Here is a 14,072-nt window from a genome sequence, read left to right as displayed (position 1 = left end):
GTGTGTGTTTAAGCTAACCTTGCAACCTCAGAATACTGAAAGGAATAGAAGAGTTTGTTTTTGTTGTTTCAGAAATGAATCATTAACAATATAGGGGATGAACTATGTGTAATCTCCAAAACCCCACAATTCTGGCCTACAAAAAGAGCAAATTCATCTAATTCAGTCAAATGAGAATAGCTAACATTTACTTACTGGGAGCATGATGTCGTTTAGTCTACACACAACTCCCCCTGGCACAGATAAGGGCCCTGAAACAAGGGTGTGGTCCGAGGCTGCCCAGGTGAACAGGGCTCCCAGGCGCACCCCCGCCCAGCGCCCCAGTTGCTGGGACCCCAGTCTGCGCCCGCCCGCCCGCGGGGAGGGGAAGAATCCAGCCTCTGTGCCCAACGGCGCCTGCCGGCTCAGGAGCTGTTTGTTTTCTTAACGGGGTTAACCAAACCTCTGGAGCAGCAGAAGTCGAGCCCGAGTCCGTGAAAGGGGCTTTGTGTGCGGGCGGCGGAGGACGAGGGAGCGCCCGGGGGGGGGGGCGGTGGAGGGGCGGGGGGGGGGGGGGGGGGGGTGGCGGGCGGCGCGATCCAGCCCACCTGCACGCCGGCGACCAGGCAGCCCGGAGAGCGGGTTGGGTCGGAAGAACACCTCCGCCCCCAGCCCTTGCCCTCTGCTCGGTCTTTGATCTTCATCCCCAGGCTCTATGTCTGGACAGCAGGGTGAGAGTGCACCCCCTCCCTGGCGGGGCTGGTGTGAGCTGTAACAGGCAGGCGTTTCCAACATGGCCCCCAACCGGGAGCATCAAATTCACCAGCGACCTTGTGGAAAACTCACGGGATCAGACTGCCTGCCAGGCCTACACATTCAGAGAACCCCAGTCAGGGCCCTATAACCTGAGTCTGACACAGCTCAGTGTTCATACAGGGAGCCAGCCAACACTTATACAGGAAACAAACTCTTCCTTTGACAGTAATAACTGCTCTGGAGTGTACATCATGTCAGGTGTTCCTCTTTACAGGAAAATAGTCTCTGGACGTTGTTTTATCTCCCCAAAGACATAAATGTCTCCAGATCCAGGATCTTGTTTTTCTTCTTTTGAATCTTTATATTCACGTATGAATGAAATGCCATAAAGTAAGGAGCTGCGGCTTCCCAGGTGGCACCAGTGGTAAAGAACCCGCCTGCCACTGCAGGAGACACAAGAGATGCTGGTTTGATCCCTGGGTGGGGAAGATCCTTGGAGGAGGGCATGGCAACCCACTCCAGTATTTTTGCCTAGAGAATCCCATGGACAGAGAGCCTGGCGGGCTACAGTCCATAGGGTCGCACAGAGTCAGACTAGACTAAAGCAACTTAGCATGCAAAAAGAGCTGCAGATGTCCTACAAGAAATTTCACATCAGGTGCATCAAATCTCCTTTAACTGGGAATGAAAATCCATTGACTTGAGACTTCTCAGGAACACCTGAAAATTGAACAAATGAATAAGGTGGATAACCGTCTGCAGAGAGAGAGTAAGAGACAGAGAGCTAGGGGTCTGCCTCTGCAGGTGGAAAGAGGATTCCTGTTGTCTCTCCGCAGGCCCTCCTGTAACCCTTCAGCAACGCTGCTCCCTTCCCGCCTCTTTCCCAGGCCTCCCCCTGTTCCCAGGCTTTCCCCAACAACCCCCCCACCCACCATTCATTCATATAGTCTTTCAAGCAACAAATATTTCTTCTGGCTGTCTACTACATGCTTGGACCACGGTGGTAAACTGCTGGCAAGAGACCATGTCCCTGAGCTGATGGTACTGAGTCTGGATGCTGAATTGGGGACACCAGGGAGAAACACAATTTAAAAAAAACAGTAGGGCTTCGCTGGTAGCTCAGCTGATGTAGAATCCACCAGCAATGCAGGAGACCCCAGTTCAATTCCTGGGTCAGGAAGATTTCCTGAAGAAAGGACAGGCTGCCCACTCCAGTATTCTTGGGCTTCCCTGGTGGCTCAGATGGTAAAGAATCTGCCTGCAATGTGGGAGACCTGGGTTTGATCCCTGGGTTGTGAAGATCCCCTGGAGGATGGCATGGCAACCCACTCCGGTATTCTCGCCTGGAGAATCCCATGGACAGAGGAGCCTGGTGGGCTACAGTTGCAGAGTTGGACACGGCTGAGTGACTCAGCACAGCACAGCAGTAATAATGGAGTAAATGCAGAGACAGAGTGTTATAATACGGTGGTAAGGAAGAAAGGCATCTTTGAAAAGGTGAGTTTTAGGCTAAGGATTGGAAGCTCTAGGCGAAGCCCACCAGGTGAAGAGTCAGAAAAGGGTGTTACATGGAGGTGAAATAGTGAGTATAAATGACCTGAGGCAGAAAGAGCTTGTTAGGTTTGACAACTGGAAGAAGGTCACTGGGGCTGGAGCCCCATGTCAGAGAGGGGAGGAGAGAAAATGAGATACGGAGGCTGGGCCAGGTCATTTAGAGCTCTGGAGATCGGGGTTAGGGGGAAAGGGGGGTTTTGTTTTAAGCACAATGCAAAGCCTTTGGACAGTGTTAAGCAGAAGCCTTGATAGTCAGTGCTGCTAGGTATAGAGTGGACTTTGTATGAAGGAGAGCAGTGAGAAAGAAAGGTGAGGTCCATTAGAAGATGTAGAAGATGTGGCAGCAATCTGGGTGGTAGGAATAGAAGGCAGACCTTCCTTAGAATGGGTGACCAAGAAGTTTAGAGGTCTGAGCATCCCCGGAGAGGAGTAGAAGTGCAGGGTCCCTGACTTCTAGTGGAGGGGCCCTAGAGAGCAAGGGAGGAAATGAAATCCCAGCACTTCTCCTCATGTTGGGTCATTTCCCTTCCAGGAAGTTTCAGCTTCCTGATTGTGGCACCCTTGTGAGACGGAATTTGGGAGGAAATGATATAGGACATGGTATTGATAAGACCTGCTTGTCCCCATAGGGGGTCCTCCTCTCAGCCTCTCTGGGGGCAGAGCTGGGAATGGGAGTAGGGGGTTTCTGCTCCAGCACTGCAGCACCTCTGCACTAAGAAGGGAGGGAGTGACCCCATGGTCCCCCAACCCCAACTGCAAAGACATGTACTCTGCTTGCTGCACCTTCCCACCATGAAGACTTCTGCTAGGTATGAGTTCTTGGAAGAAGGGGCCTCCCCTTCCTCCATTGCCCCCAAGACTTTCTGGGGAGAAGTCAGTGGTATGAAGGCTTGTGCTGAATGGGACAGTTCCCTTATGGGGGTGGGGAGGAGCGCTGAGAGCTGGGAGCAGAAGCCCCTACTAGCACTGGTGAGAGAGTTCTGGATTAAATCCTGCCACAGACCCGAAAAGATTCTTCCAGAAGAATGGGCAAGAGCAGTGTAGTGCCACTGTCCACAGTCCTCTTCCCTATCCATCGTCCTGTACATCAGCACTACCCACCTATGTCTCCAGGATGAGCTCACAAACTGCCATTTTCTCAAAATCTACTCTGCTGAGGGTTTAGCAGGGATCCTCTCACTCAACATTCCAACACTCTCCCGAGGGAGGCATATTATCCCAGTTTTGCAAATGAGCACAGAGATAAACAGTTGGGGATACCCATGCTGTCTGACTTCTAAAGCAGAGCCTTTGTCCCTGCACTGCCTCTCCCCAATCTGATGCAGGTTTGGGCTGAAAGATGATTGAAATGGAGGAATGGATTTGAAAATCTAGTGAATGGTGGGGCCTGTGAATGCTGGGGGAGAGGGATAATCAAAGCCAGCGTGCGTAGAGGTGGAAGTAAGGAGACGGAGGTGCAACCTGGTCCCGGGGAAGGGAGTGAGGAATGCAAGGGACGTCCATGGTTGGTCTGGGCCCAGCCTCCCTGCTTGCCCAGCATCCATAGGTGCTTACAATCCTCTAGGCGTTCAAACAAGAGCAGGTGAAATTGAGCTAGCCCGCACTCCTGGCAATCACTGGGCACTCGATGAATGTGGACACGTTGACAAACATGCCTCTCTGCTGAAAGGTCCCCACGCACTGCCGCCCCACTAGGCTCGAAGGGCCGCGCCCGCTTCCCGCCGCCGGGGGTCCAGCGTAATCGGCCCCTTGCAGGACCCGGCGGCGCGCGGGAACGCCCGGGGCGGGGCCTGCAGGCTCGAGGAGGCGGGGTCGGACCGCAGGGGTCTAGGGTCCGCTTTCCGAGAGTTCGGCTGCGAGCGGCGCGCGGATGCTGGAAGTTCACATCCCGTCGGTGGGGCCCGAGGCCGAGGGCACCCGGCAGAACCCCGAGAAAGGCCACATGGTGAGCCGGGGCAGTGGATAGGAAGGGGCGCGGGGACCCACCGCATCTCCCCGCGCCGAATGCACTGGGGATCCCGCACTCGGGGCTCGGGCCCCCGAGCGCGGCGGCCCAGGCGACCGGGGGACACCCTGTCGAGGGTCTCTGGGCCGCTGGGGTCTGCTTGCCCTGCCGACGGCGGTCCCGGTCCTGAGGGACTGCACCGGGCAGAGTCCCCAAGTGTGCGGGAGTGCGGAGGGTCCCTGGAGAGCCGCGGAGCTCCCAGGCCGCTTTGTGCTTCTGTGGGCGGACGGTGGGCCGGGGGCGTCGCCGGGAGCCGGTCTGGCGGCGCCCTTGCGCCGGGTCTCACGCGCCCCCGGCTGCCCGCCGGCGCCCGCCAGGTGTTCCGAGTGGAGGTGCTGTACCGCGGGCGCAGACACGTCGTGCAGAGGCGCTACAGCGAGTTCCACGCGCTCCACAAGCGGGTAAGGCTGCGCCCACCACCGACCCACGGACCCCGGCCCGGCTCCTGCCCAGCCCCCGCCCAGCCCCCGGAGGTCTCTGCCACCCCCATTACCTCCCCAGGCCCAGGAGAGCTCAGGTCTTGGACACAGACGTCCCCGCGGGCTGCGGAAAGGGCGCAAAGTTGGGCCGGTCCCAGACTCTGCTCTTCGCGCCTCTGGGCGGCGGGTCTGGCGTCCTGGCTCTTGGGGGCGGAGGCGGGTAGTTGGGGGCGCCTCTCGCCCTTGTCCCAACCACCACTCACCACGCGGGTGTGTCTCAGGGTAGAGCCTGAAGTTCGGGGGTGGTGGCGGCGGGGAGGACTGGGGAGGGCTCTTGGCTGGGATGAAGCGAGCTTGAGAGGGCTCCACCCGGATGCTGTGATCGCACGGCGGTAACCTCCTGGCAGATCAAGAAACTGTACAAAGTGCCCGACTTCCCCTCGAAACGCCTGCCCAACTGGAGGACCCGAAGGTTGGAGCAGCGGCGGCAGGGCTTGGAAGCCTATATCCAGGTTTGCGTGGGTCTCCGTCTATTGCCCCTCAGTCGACAGGACCAGAGTCGGGGGACCCAAGCAGAGAGGTGTGGGGACATGGGGTGAGGGGGACCCATATTTATTGACCGATACTTTAAGGCTCAATTTTCCAAACAGTAAGGGGCTTCTCCTGATGGCTCAGTGGTAAGGAATCTACCAGCAGTGCAGGAGATACAGGTTCGAACTCTGGGTTGGGAAGGTTCCCCTGAGAAAGGAATAGCTACTCACCCCAGTATTCTTGCCTGGAGAATGCCATGAACAGAGGAGCCTAGCAGGCTACAGTCTATAGTGTCACAAAGTCGGACATGACTAAAGTGACTTAGCACTCGCGCACAATGGGTCTAAACATCCCTCTCTGAATTGGTAGGATTGAGTGAGGGGGTCAGCAGACAGGTGATCCCAGTAAGATGAAGGCTTGTTCTCTTTTCCTCCAGAGTGAGATCCTGTGCTGCCCTCATGATAAGGGTGGAGGCCCTTCCCCACTCTCCCACACAGTTATGCCCATTACAGTCCAGGCTTCTTGGGCCAATCTGTGTAGTCACCTGGGGCTAGTGCTCAGAAGGGCTCTAGCTTTGTTTCATGCTCTGCTCTGGCCGTCTTGAACTTCTTTATCAGAAGGGCCCCAGGTTTTCATTTTGCACCAGGCTCTGCATATTACATGGCTCAGTCTGATTACAGGTTTTCTCTGTTCTCTTCTCCAGGGCATCCTATACTTGAACCAGGATGTGCCCAAGGAACTACTGGAATTCCTGAGTCTTCGGCACTGGTCCACAGACCCCAAGGCCAGCAACTGGGGGTGAGCATCCATCCCTACAGGGGCTTGGCATGGGAGGGGCCCCAGGGCTGGGGGGATGGGGGCTCTCTGCAGCCAGCAGGTGAGGAGGCCAAGCCTCTTTCCTTCTCATATCTACCAGGCCATAGCCTGGTCCTTCCTCTTTGAGACATGATCTCCTTGGTCATTTTCTTGACCCAGTGGAGGGGCTGTTTTCTGGGCACCTTCGTTACCCTTACTGCCTCCGGAACTGAGCCTGTTACCAATAGAAGCAGCAGTCCCCTGGGAGGTAAAAGTCGGCTTCCGCATCTCCACCCTTGCCTCAGGCTCCCCCAGGCGGCTCACAGCCACTCTCTTCAGCTCCCTGGGGGAGTGCCTGCCTGCCTGCCGACAGCAGGCAAGTCCAATTCTCCATCTGCCCTGGGCTCCTGCTGCCCCCTCATGGCCATGTGCTAGGGACTCACGCCTCCGGCCTGTCCCTATGGTCCAAGTTTTCACCTTGATGCCTCCTGATACCATTGCCCACTTTTCCCCTGCGGGTCCTTGGCGATATCAGTTCCTGGTCTCCATCCAACCCGAGACTTTTTCTCTGCCTCCGCCTTCACTGTTCATGACCCCTTTTCTTCTTAGCTCGCAGCTGTACCACCGGCCTGTCGTCAGCTTCCCCATGGATCCTTACATTTGCATCCCATCCCCAGGTGAGATGTTTCCTCTTGACTTATAATCCACATTTAGGGCCCAGGTAGCAGGGTGGGAGCGAGGGTGAACTTGGTATCTCTCAGCTTTCAGGACCACCGGGCAGCATCTCCCTCCTACTGCCCTTCTTTGGGGCCACACCTCCCTGCTGCCCTGTAGTCTTTGTATTCTCCAGGGAACAGACATGGTGAAACGAGCTTGGCTTCCCTGCTCTCCGCTCCTCACCAGCCTGACTTTACCATAGATGTGAACAGAAAGTGAACTGGAAATGCCAAGGCCTCATTTGGGGTAGCCAACTGCTACCTGCTGCCTTGGCATGGGCTCCTCCTGTTCCCCAGAGTGGGGGGCGGGGTGGTGGCAGTGATGGGGGGAGGTGCCTATGGGCAGGAACTCAGGGAGCTGCAGGCCACCCCACACCTCTTGCCTGGTGGCCCCTACCCCTTCCTCCTGTTTCCCTTCTGCCCTAGAACCTCTGCCCAATATGGTGGTGCTCGGCGTGCTTCAGGGCCTCTATGGCTTCAGTGCCAGCACAGCTGAAGCCCAGCTGGAGGCCGCCTGTCACCCTGCTCCAATGCCACCGACGCCCTGACCAGCGCAGAGGCTTTTAGGCCACCTGCCAGAACAGTCATGTGCCTCAGTCCTCAAGCTGGGTCACCCTTGGCCTGGATCCAGGACTCGCCAATCTCCACCCCTCTGGGCTCAGAACTCAGCTGCACTGGTATCTGAGGTAGTGGAATCCTATAACTTAGGGCCAGAGCAGGAACAGAGAGTTGGAAATCAAGGGAGAATTCCTTTATAATTTTCATAGCCCACCAATCTGCCTGCACTGCAGGAGACTCAGGTTTGGGAAGATCCCCTGGAAAAGGAAATGGCAACCCACTCAAGTACTGCCTAGAGAATCCCATGATCAGAGGAGCCTGGTGGTCTACAGTCCATGGGGTCGCAGAGTCAGACACAACTGAGTGACTAGCCCTTTCATGAAAAGGTGCAGGTGCATGCCCTCCCCGCCTCCTAGTGTAGGAGGTGGAGAGGGCATGCAAAGGTTGAGGCTCAGTAGCTGGCAAAGTTTAGAAGCAAGTGGCAGAAGCTCCAGCTTGAGGTTTTGTGTACAACACATGGGCAAAGGGTGCAGGCACCCAAGGAGGGGACTGGCACCACTGCCATAGGAGCCCCCATCCAGCTGGCGCTAGACTTAGAAGGAGGTGCTGAAGGGCCTAGAACCCAGCGCATACACAGAATACTAAAAGAAAAAAAAAAACACCGTATTTTTTATTGGTCAATGTTGGCAGGAGTTTGTTACAAAACTGGGCCCGTGGAATGGGAGGGGAGGGGCCCGCCCCGTCAGATGCCAGCCCTGGGACCAGCGCAGCACGGAGCCCTGTGGCGGGCTCTCTTCACCCCTGGGAGGGCGACAGGGCCACAAAGACAGTTGCTCAAAGGGAAGAGGTCCCTGGGGCCCTATTCCTTGGCAATGGCAAAGGGCTTCTCCACCTCGATCTTGCCGCAGTCTGCGATCGTCACATCCTTCAGAGGCTTGTCCCGCCCATCGGTCTTGGTGCTTTCCACCTTCCGTACTACATCCTGGGGAGGAAGGCAGAGTGTCAGGTCTGCGCCATCAGGGGGACAGGCCCCAGGATGCAGCTGGGAGGGCTGCGACCCACAGGAGGAACAGCGTACAAACCATGAGGCACCAAGATCCTAGGGGCATTGTGACTGGGTGCCCACCCGGGTCAGAGAGAACCCAGCTTTGACAAGAGGAGGATGCAGAAGTTTTGATCCTCTGAAGTACCACCCAGGCTGGGCTAGGGGTATGTTGAGGGGGGGATGGGGGGGATGGGGAATGGGTACCAAGTGGCTTCTCCAAGATAGCGTGTCCAGCTGGCCTTGTACAACTAATGGTGGAGCCATGACATGATTGAGTGACAGTATAGTGCAGCCTCAAAGAGGCCTCCTGGTCAGCCTCTGCCCGGGGCCTTGGAGGGATTCAGAATGTGGGGGCACGACTTCCCTGGTAGTCCAGTGGTTAAGAATGCACTTGCCAAAAAAAAAAAAAAAGAATGCACTCGCCTAGTGCAGGAGGCGCAGGTTCAAATCCTTCACTGAGAAACTAAGATCCTGCATGCTGTGGCCGAAAAAAGAAAATGAACGTGGGGGCATAGAGGTAGGCTGTTGATTCACAATTCACCCCAGATTTGCACAAATAAAAATTGGTCTGAATCTATATGTTCCCTTCTGGAAAAGGGATAAAATATATGGATCCCCTGCCCTGGTCTGTGTCAGATCTTGGTGGGGTGGGGGGGTGGGGTGGGGGCGGGGTATGCCCAGAGGTAGCCTCAGCCCCCCAAACTCACCATGCCCTCTAGAACTTTGCCGAACACTACATGCTTGCCATCTAGCCAGGCAGTCTTGACTGTCGTGATGAAGAACTGAGAGCCGTTAGTGTCTTTGCCCGCATTGGCCATGCTCACCCAGCCAGGCCCATAGTGTTTAAGCTTGAAGTTCTCATCGGGGAAGCGTTCACCGTAAATGCTCTTACCTGAGAAGAAAGAGAAGGTCAGGGAGCTGGGGTGGGGGTGGTGGGCAACAAAGCCGACCTTTGGGGTGAGGATTCTAGAGGCCGAACCTGTCCCCCATGCCAGGCCAGGCTCAAGTGGAGTCCAAGGACACATGCACCAGCTTCCCACCCTCTGGCCCTGGAGCCAAACCATGGTGATAGCTGAAGTGGGGCACGAGGCCAGGATGACTGAGTGAACTGTACACATCATGTGAGAACATAGCTTTATGGCTTTCAAGTAAGGCACATATTAGAAACGACCTTGGATGTGGCCTCAGAGGCTTGCCATGGAGACTTTAGTGGAGAAGAGGTGCTGGGCAGGATGCAGGGGGCCGCGGAGGGTAAGAAGCCTCCAGAAAAGGACTGCTAGAGCTGACCAGCTTTTCTTCCTAAGAGCACAGAAGATGCTGAGGAAGCTCCAAGCAGGAAGAGAGATGAGTGGGGAGGGGATGCCATTTGAGTTCTGGAAAGTCAAGAGCCTCATGGACAACTGAACCCCAAAATAAAAGGTGACTCTGAGTGCGTGTACTATGTCTGCGTGAGGAGGGTCTGGGGCCTGGGAGCAAGACAGGAGCCAAGAGCACATCTCTACCTATCCCTACCTTCCAGAGACCCTAACTTCAACTCCCAAAGCTAGGTCCAGGGGAAAACACTGCACCCTCCTCTGTCCCTGTGAGATTCACACTGTGCACTAGAGGCCCCAAGAAACCGAGCAGCAAAGAAGTGATTTTCACTTTGTTTTACCCAACACCTTTCAAACTTATTTGCATACAAAACCTTTTTCTCCTCCTTCATGATTCAACCAGACAGATGAAGAGCCTCTTAAGGATAGTTCTGGAGCGGAGTAGTGGGACCAAAAATAAGCTATTTTTATTTGTATTTTGAAATGTAAAAAGAAAATTGTCAACTCTTTAAGAAAAAAGATTCCCATGTGAGAATCCTTTGTAAAACTCGGCCAACTCCAGGATTTTGACTACTGCTGCTACCCAGAAAACCCCCACACCTGTATACTTAGCTCCCATCACTTTCACAAGATACAAGGAGTCCCAAACTTCAACGGACAGCGAAGGCTGTAAACTCAATATGCTTTGTCGTCTTTCTCTCCAGACTTCAGTTATCCTCTGCGCGTCAGCGCTGCCCTCACCCCCACCGTCCTTCCTTCCGTGCCCGCTTCCCCCACTGCGATCAGAGCGGAGGCTCAGTGGGAACAGTGTGCCAGAGGACTGGTGCAAGCATCTGACACATTAAAAAAAACCCACCCCGTGAGGCAGGACCTAAGAGCCCCCTTCTCCTCAAAGATAAAGAAAACAAGATAGAGACGAGAGGTACCCTCGCTGGGAAGCAGCAGTGGAGTTCAAACCAAGGTGGTCTGGTTCTCAAATCTCTGCTCTTACCCTCTAGGAATCCTCCCTGGGTTCAGGCTCACATTGCTCGATGCAGGGGCGGATGTACCAACCCCCTGCCAGTCTGCTTCTCCTGCGTCCATGGCCTGAATCCACCACATTATCCCTCAAAACTCCCCTGCCATCAGGCCTTGCCCCCATTCACGTCTTCAGCAGACCTTCACTCTTTGGAGGACAAAGCCCTGGGTCCTGGGCCTGGCCCCGGCCTGCCACCCTGGGCTCTTGGTGAGAGCTCCACTTCCATCCTCCTGACCCATCTTCGACCAAGCCCTTGCCGCAGAGCTGAACACATGCCTTAATCCTGCCTCTTCCTTGCCCATTCAAATTCTCCTCAGTCAGGGCCCAGCTCAAATCCTCATGTTTGCAAGCCTATTTCCTGATCACCTTGGCCCAGAGCAGGCTTCCCTGGTGGGTCAGACAGTAAAGAATCTGCCTGCAGTGTGGGAGACAATTCCTGAGTCAGGAAGATCCCCTGGAGAAGGGAATGGTTACACACTGCAGTACTCTTGCCTGAAGAATTCCATGGACAGAGGAGCCTGGCGGGCTACAGTCCATGGGGTTGCACAGAGTCAGACACAACTGAGTGGCTATCACTTTCACTTGGCCCAAAGTGAGTCCTTCGCCTGTCAGTGTTTCGAGGATGGCTGGCTTTCCTTACCGCTCGCTGGGCACTACACACTCTAATCTCACCTCACCACCCCCAGCACCCACAACTCCTGACACCTAACTCTACAGACAGGAAACTGAGGTTCAGAGGACTTGCTTGCCTGTGGTCACAAAGTGAGAGGTGGCAGACACTCAACAGAGGGTCACTCCATGGATACAGTGCTTTGTATCATGTCTGCTTGTCCTTCTTGTCCAGCCAACTATGACTTACATCTTGTGTCACTTTCCTAGTGATTTCTCCTAGTTCTTCCCACCTAAATGATGAACAACTTGAGGACAGAGCGTTAGCTTTAAAAGCTGTGTCACAGCCTATTTGTAACTTTCCAGGTACTGGAAGTGAAAGTGAGTTGCTGTCCCACTGATTTTTTTGTTCTGTATCCTCAGCACCCACCACAGAGCCTGGCCCAGTCAATACTGATCGGTTGGGTGAGCTGCAGCTGCGGTGTGAGAGAACAGCAAGCTGTACACCCAAGTGTGGTGACACCTGCGGGTTAGTCCAGGGTGTCTGTCTGTCCTAGCATACAAAGAGTGCAGGGGTCAGACTGGCAGCTCTTGTCAAGTGCTCTCTGGTGAGAGACTGCCAAGGAAAGCAATTTCTCTCAGTCCTGTTGGGGCCTCCCAGGTCACCACACGAGCTTTGGATACCTGACCTACAATCACCTACAGGTGGGTTTTGCTCTGCTTCCCTCCCCCCAGCAGGTACTATGGGGAATGTCAGAGGCTGTAGGGCTTGATAAGCATGTCGGCCAGCTATGCAAGATCCTCCCATGTCTGCCTGAAACCCAGGCCCCCCTCTTCACGGCACCGGGCTCCCTGGCCGTCCCACCCTGGGCCTGCCCTGAGACAGCCCTGTGCCCAGAGGACTTGAGGTTACCTCCAGTACCATCTCCCCGCGTGAAGTCTCCACCCTGGATCATGAAGTCCTTGATCACACGATGGAATTTGCTGTCTTTGTAGCCAAATCCTTTCTAGAAAAAGGAATAGGAAGGTGAGAAGGTGGCGTGAGGCACGAGGCAGACACTAGACAGGCCCTGCAGAAGAGAAAGCCCTGCCACAGATCCATCCTTCAACGTGCTACTGGGTGACTAGTGACCGAAGTCCAGGTCAGGAAAGGCAAAGATTCCACGTTCCTCAGCCTGTATACAATTACCCTTTACATAATGCCTCTAGCTTTTCCCTTACATTTCCTAATTTAATCATAGGAAGAAATGCAAAGAAACTGACAGGGGGAAAAAAAAATTACCTGCTGATGCAATGGGAAGCTGGAATGCAAACTTTCTTAAAATGAGGAATTCAGTTCCCTAAAACCTGGAAAGCTCTGGGCCTCTCACTCTGGTGCAGAGGCCACAAGCTAGTTTCCCTAGATGTTTCCTTTAATTACTCAAAAATGAATAACCGAGGTCTCAGAGATGAAAATTTTCTCTGATTTAGTTTTCTCTGATTTAGATTTAGTTTTTAAAACTCTCGCAAGACACGATACTCCTGGATTCCCAGGGCCGAAGGGTACAGCTGGTACTCTGAGGTTCACTGCTATGGGTGGGCCACGTTCTGCAGGTCAGTTTGCTGTCAGCCCTACTTGCCAAACTTCACTGCCTTTGAGTTTGGCTACCCTGCCTCCAGCCACTTACCTCTCCTGTAGCCAAGGCCACAAAATTATCCACTGTTTTTGGAACGGTCTTTCCAAAGAGACCGATGACCACCCGGCCTATATCTTCATCTCCAATTCTCAGGTCAAAGTACACCTGAGGAAAAAGGCCATTAAAACTTAGCATCTTAAAAGGGGTCTTCCTAGGGAAAGAAGGGCCAAGAAACTACCCAGAACATGGTAGAGAAAACAGAACCAGAACCATATTTTAATAGCAGAGTTTCTGCATCTGATTTTGGTGGCGACAAACCCCCCACGAAAATCTAATGAATGCTCCATATGTTAGTTTACACTCTCTTTTCACTATTGGGTAACAACCTTGGCTCTAAATAAATAATGGGCCCAGATTCTAAAAATTAACATCAAAACCCATCAAGAGGGGAGCCCAAGCACACCACTCAGGTTTAAACTACACTGCTGTGTTTTGGAATTGAAAGTGATTAAAATCTGGCCTAAGAAGAGAAAGGACTAACAATTTGGCAGACGCGATCTTTTACCATCTTCCTAGCACCAGAGGTATTTGCAAAGTCTGCAAGCCCGGCCCCAGCTGGACATGCTGGGTCAGGGCCGGGCGATCGGGGTGGGTCCGGGTCATTCTCCAGGATCGCCCAGGTACCAAGAGGCCACAGTAGGGAGACTAGGGAGTGACAGAGCCAAAGCCGAGGACACCCAGGCCCGAGCTCCGGACACATGTAACCAGCTGGGCCAAGGCCTGAACACTGGAGGCGAGGGCGGGCCTCGCTAGGCAGGTCTGGAAAGGGGAGGCCAGACCTTAACAGTGACTTTGGGCCCCTTCTTCTTCTCATCGGCCGCGGACGGTCCAGGCAACAACAGGAAGAAGACGGAGCCCACAACCAGGGCGGCGACGAATAGCACCTTCATGTTCCGCTCCGAGAGGCGAAGCATCCACCGGGAGAAGCTAGCGCGGCTCGGGCGCCGAGGCCGGAAGAGGCTGGGGATGCGGCGACGTTTGACCCAGCGCCTCCACCGAGAGCATCCGGGGGGGGAACGGGGCTCCTGCAGGACTCCGAGAGGGAGGCGAGCCCCATTTTCCCCCCCTCTAATTGGGCGCCGGATGGTAGGTCTCGAC

General features: G+C 54.7%; 2 protein-coding genes and 1 long non-coding RNA gene across 4 annotated transcripts; 1 reads left to right on the top strand and 2 right to left on the bottom strand.

Moving 5' to 3' along the window:
* Nucleotides 1-1,394: 1,394 nt before the first annotated feature.
* On the bottom strand, nucleotides 1,395-5,091 carry LOC139035619 (uncharacterized). The gene is made up of 2 exons (XR_011488248.1): nucleotides 4,788-5,091; nucleotides 1,395-1,455 (listed from the first exon to the last, which is right to left on the bottom strand). It is a non-coding gene; the product is annotated as an uncharacterized lncRNA (long non-coding RNA).
* On the top strand, nucleotides 4,104-8,800 carry SNX22 (sorting nexin 22). 2 transcript variants are annotated; one of them, XM_020882383.2, is made up of 6 exons: nucleotides 4,104-4,234; nucleotides 4,612-4,695; nucleotides 5,121-5,225; nucleotides 5,948-6,042; nucleotides 6,649-6,716; nucleotides 6,890-7,175. In XM_020882383.2, the coding sequence occupies exons 1-6, from the start codon at nucleotides 4,160-4,162 to the stop codon at nucleotides 6,973-6,975; spliced, it is 513 nt and encodes a 170-aa protein (XP_020738042.1). In that variant the 5' UTR covers nucleotides 4,104-4,159; the 3' UTR covers nucleotides 6,976-7,175. The 2 variants fall into 2 exon arrangements, with proteins under 2 accessions (XP_020738042.1, XP_020738041.1); XM_020882382.2 differs by lacking the exon at nucleotides 6,890-7,175 and adding an exon at nucleotides 7,182-8,800 and having other exon boundaries at nucleotides 4,108-4,234.
* On the bottom strand, nucleotides 7,965-13,947 carry PPIB (peptidylprolyl isomerase B). Its single transcript, XM_020882380.2, has 5 exons — nucleotides 13,754-13,947; nucleotides 12,966-13,079; nucleotides 12,212-12,305; nucleotides 9,066-9,250; nucleotides 7,965-8,295 (listed from the first exon to the last, which is right to left on the bottom strand). Exons 1-5 carry the CDS (start codon nucleotides 13,886-13,888, stop codon nucleotides 8,173-8,175), a joined length of 651 nt encoding a protein of 216 aa, XP_020738039.1. The 5' UTR covers nucleotides 13,889-13,947; the 3' UTR covers nucleotides 7,965-8,172.
* Nucleotides 13,948-14,072: the final 125 nt, after the last annotated feature.

The sequence above is a fragment of the Odocoileus virginianus genome, chromosome 6 (assembly GCF_023699985.2).
Source record: "Odocoileus virginianus isolate 20LAN1187 ecotype Illinois chromosome 6, Ovbor_1.2, whole genome shotgun sequence".
In the NCBI taxonomy this organism is placed as follows: Eukaryota; Metazoa; Chordata; class Mammalia; order Artiodactyla; family Cervidae; genus Odocoileus; species Odocoileus virginianus.
This window is presented reverse-complemented; position numbering and strand designations above follow the sequence as displayed.

What these genes read in the sequence shown, in the direction of transcription:
- PPIB (XM_020882380.2), bottom strand. Translation starts at nt 13,888, where the DNA reads ATGCTTCGCCTCTCGGAGCGGAACATGAAGGTGCTATTCGTCGCCGCC. An exon ending in TGGCCTTGGCTACAGGAGAG is followed by an intron (nt 12,306 to 12,965) that starts GTAAGTGGCTGG and finishes TCCTTTTTCTAG; the next exon opens with AAAGGATTTGGCTACAAAGA. An exon ending in GCAAAGTTCTAGAGGGCATG is followed by an intron (nt 8,296 to 9,065) that starts GTGAGTTTGGGG and finishes CTTCCTCCCCAG; the next exon opens with GATGTAGTACGGAAGGTGGA.
- SNX22 (XM_020882382.2), top strand. Translation starts at nt 4,160, where the DNA reads ATGCTGGAAGTTCACATCCCGTCGGTGGGGCCCGAGGCCGAGGGCACC. An exon ending in TCCACGCGCTCCACAAGCGG is followed by an intron (nt 4,696 to 5,120) that starts GTAAGGCTGCGC and finishes ACCTCCTGGCAG; the next exon opens with ATCAAGAAACTGTACAAAGT. An exon ending in CCCAAGGCCAGCAACTGGGG is followed by an intron (nt 6,043 to 6,648) that starts GTGAGCATCCAT and finishes TTTTCTTCTTAG; the next exon opens with CTCGCAGCTGTACCACCGGC.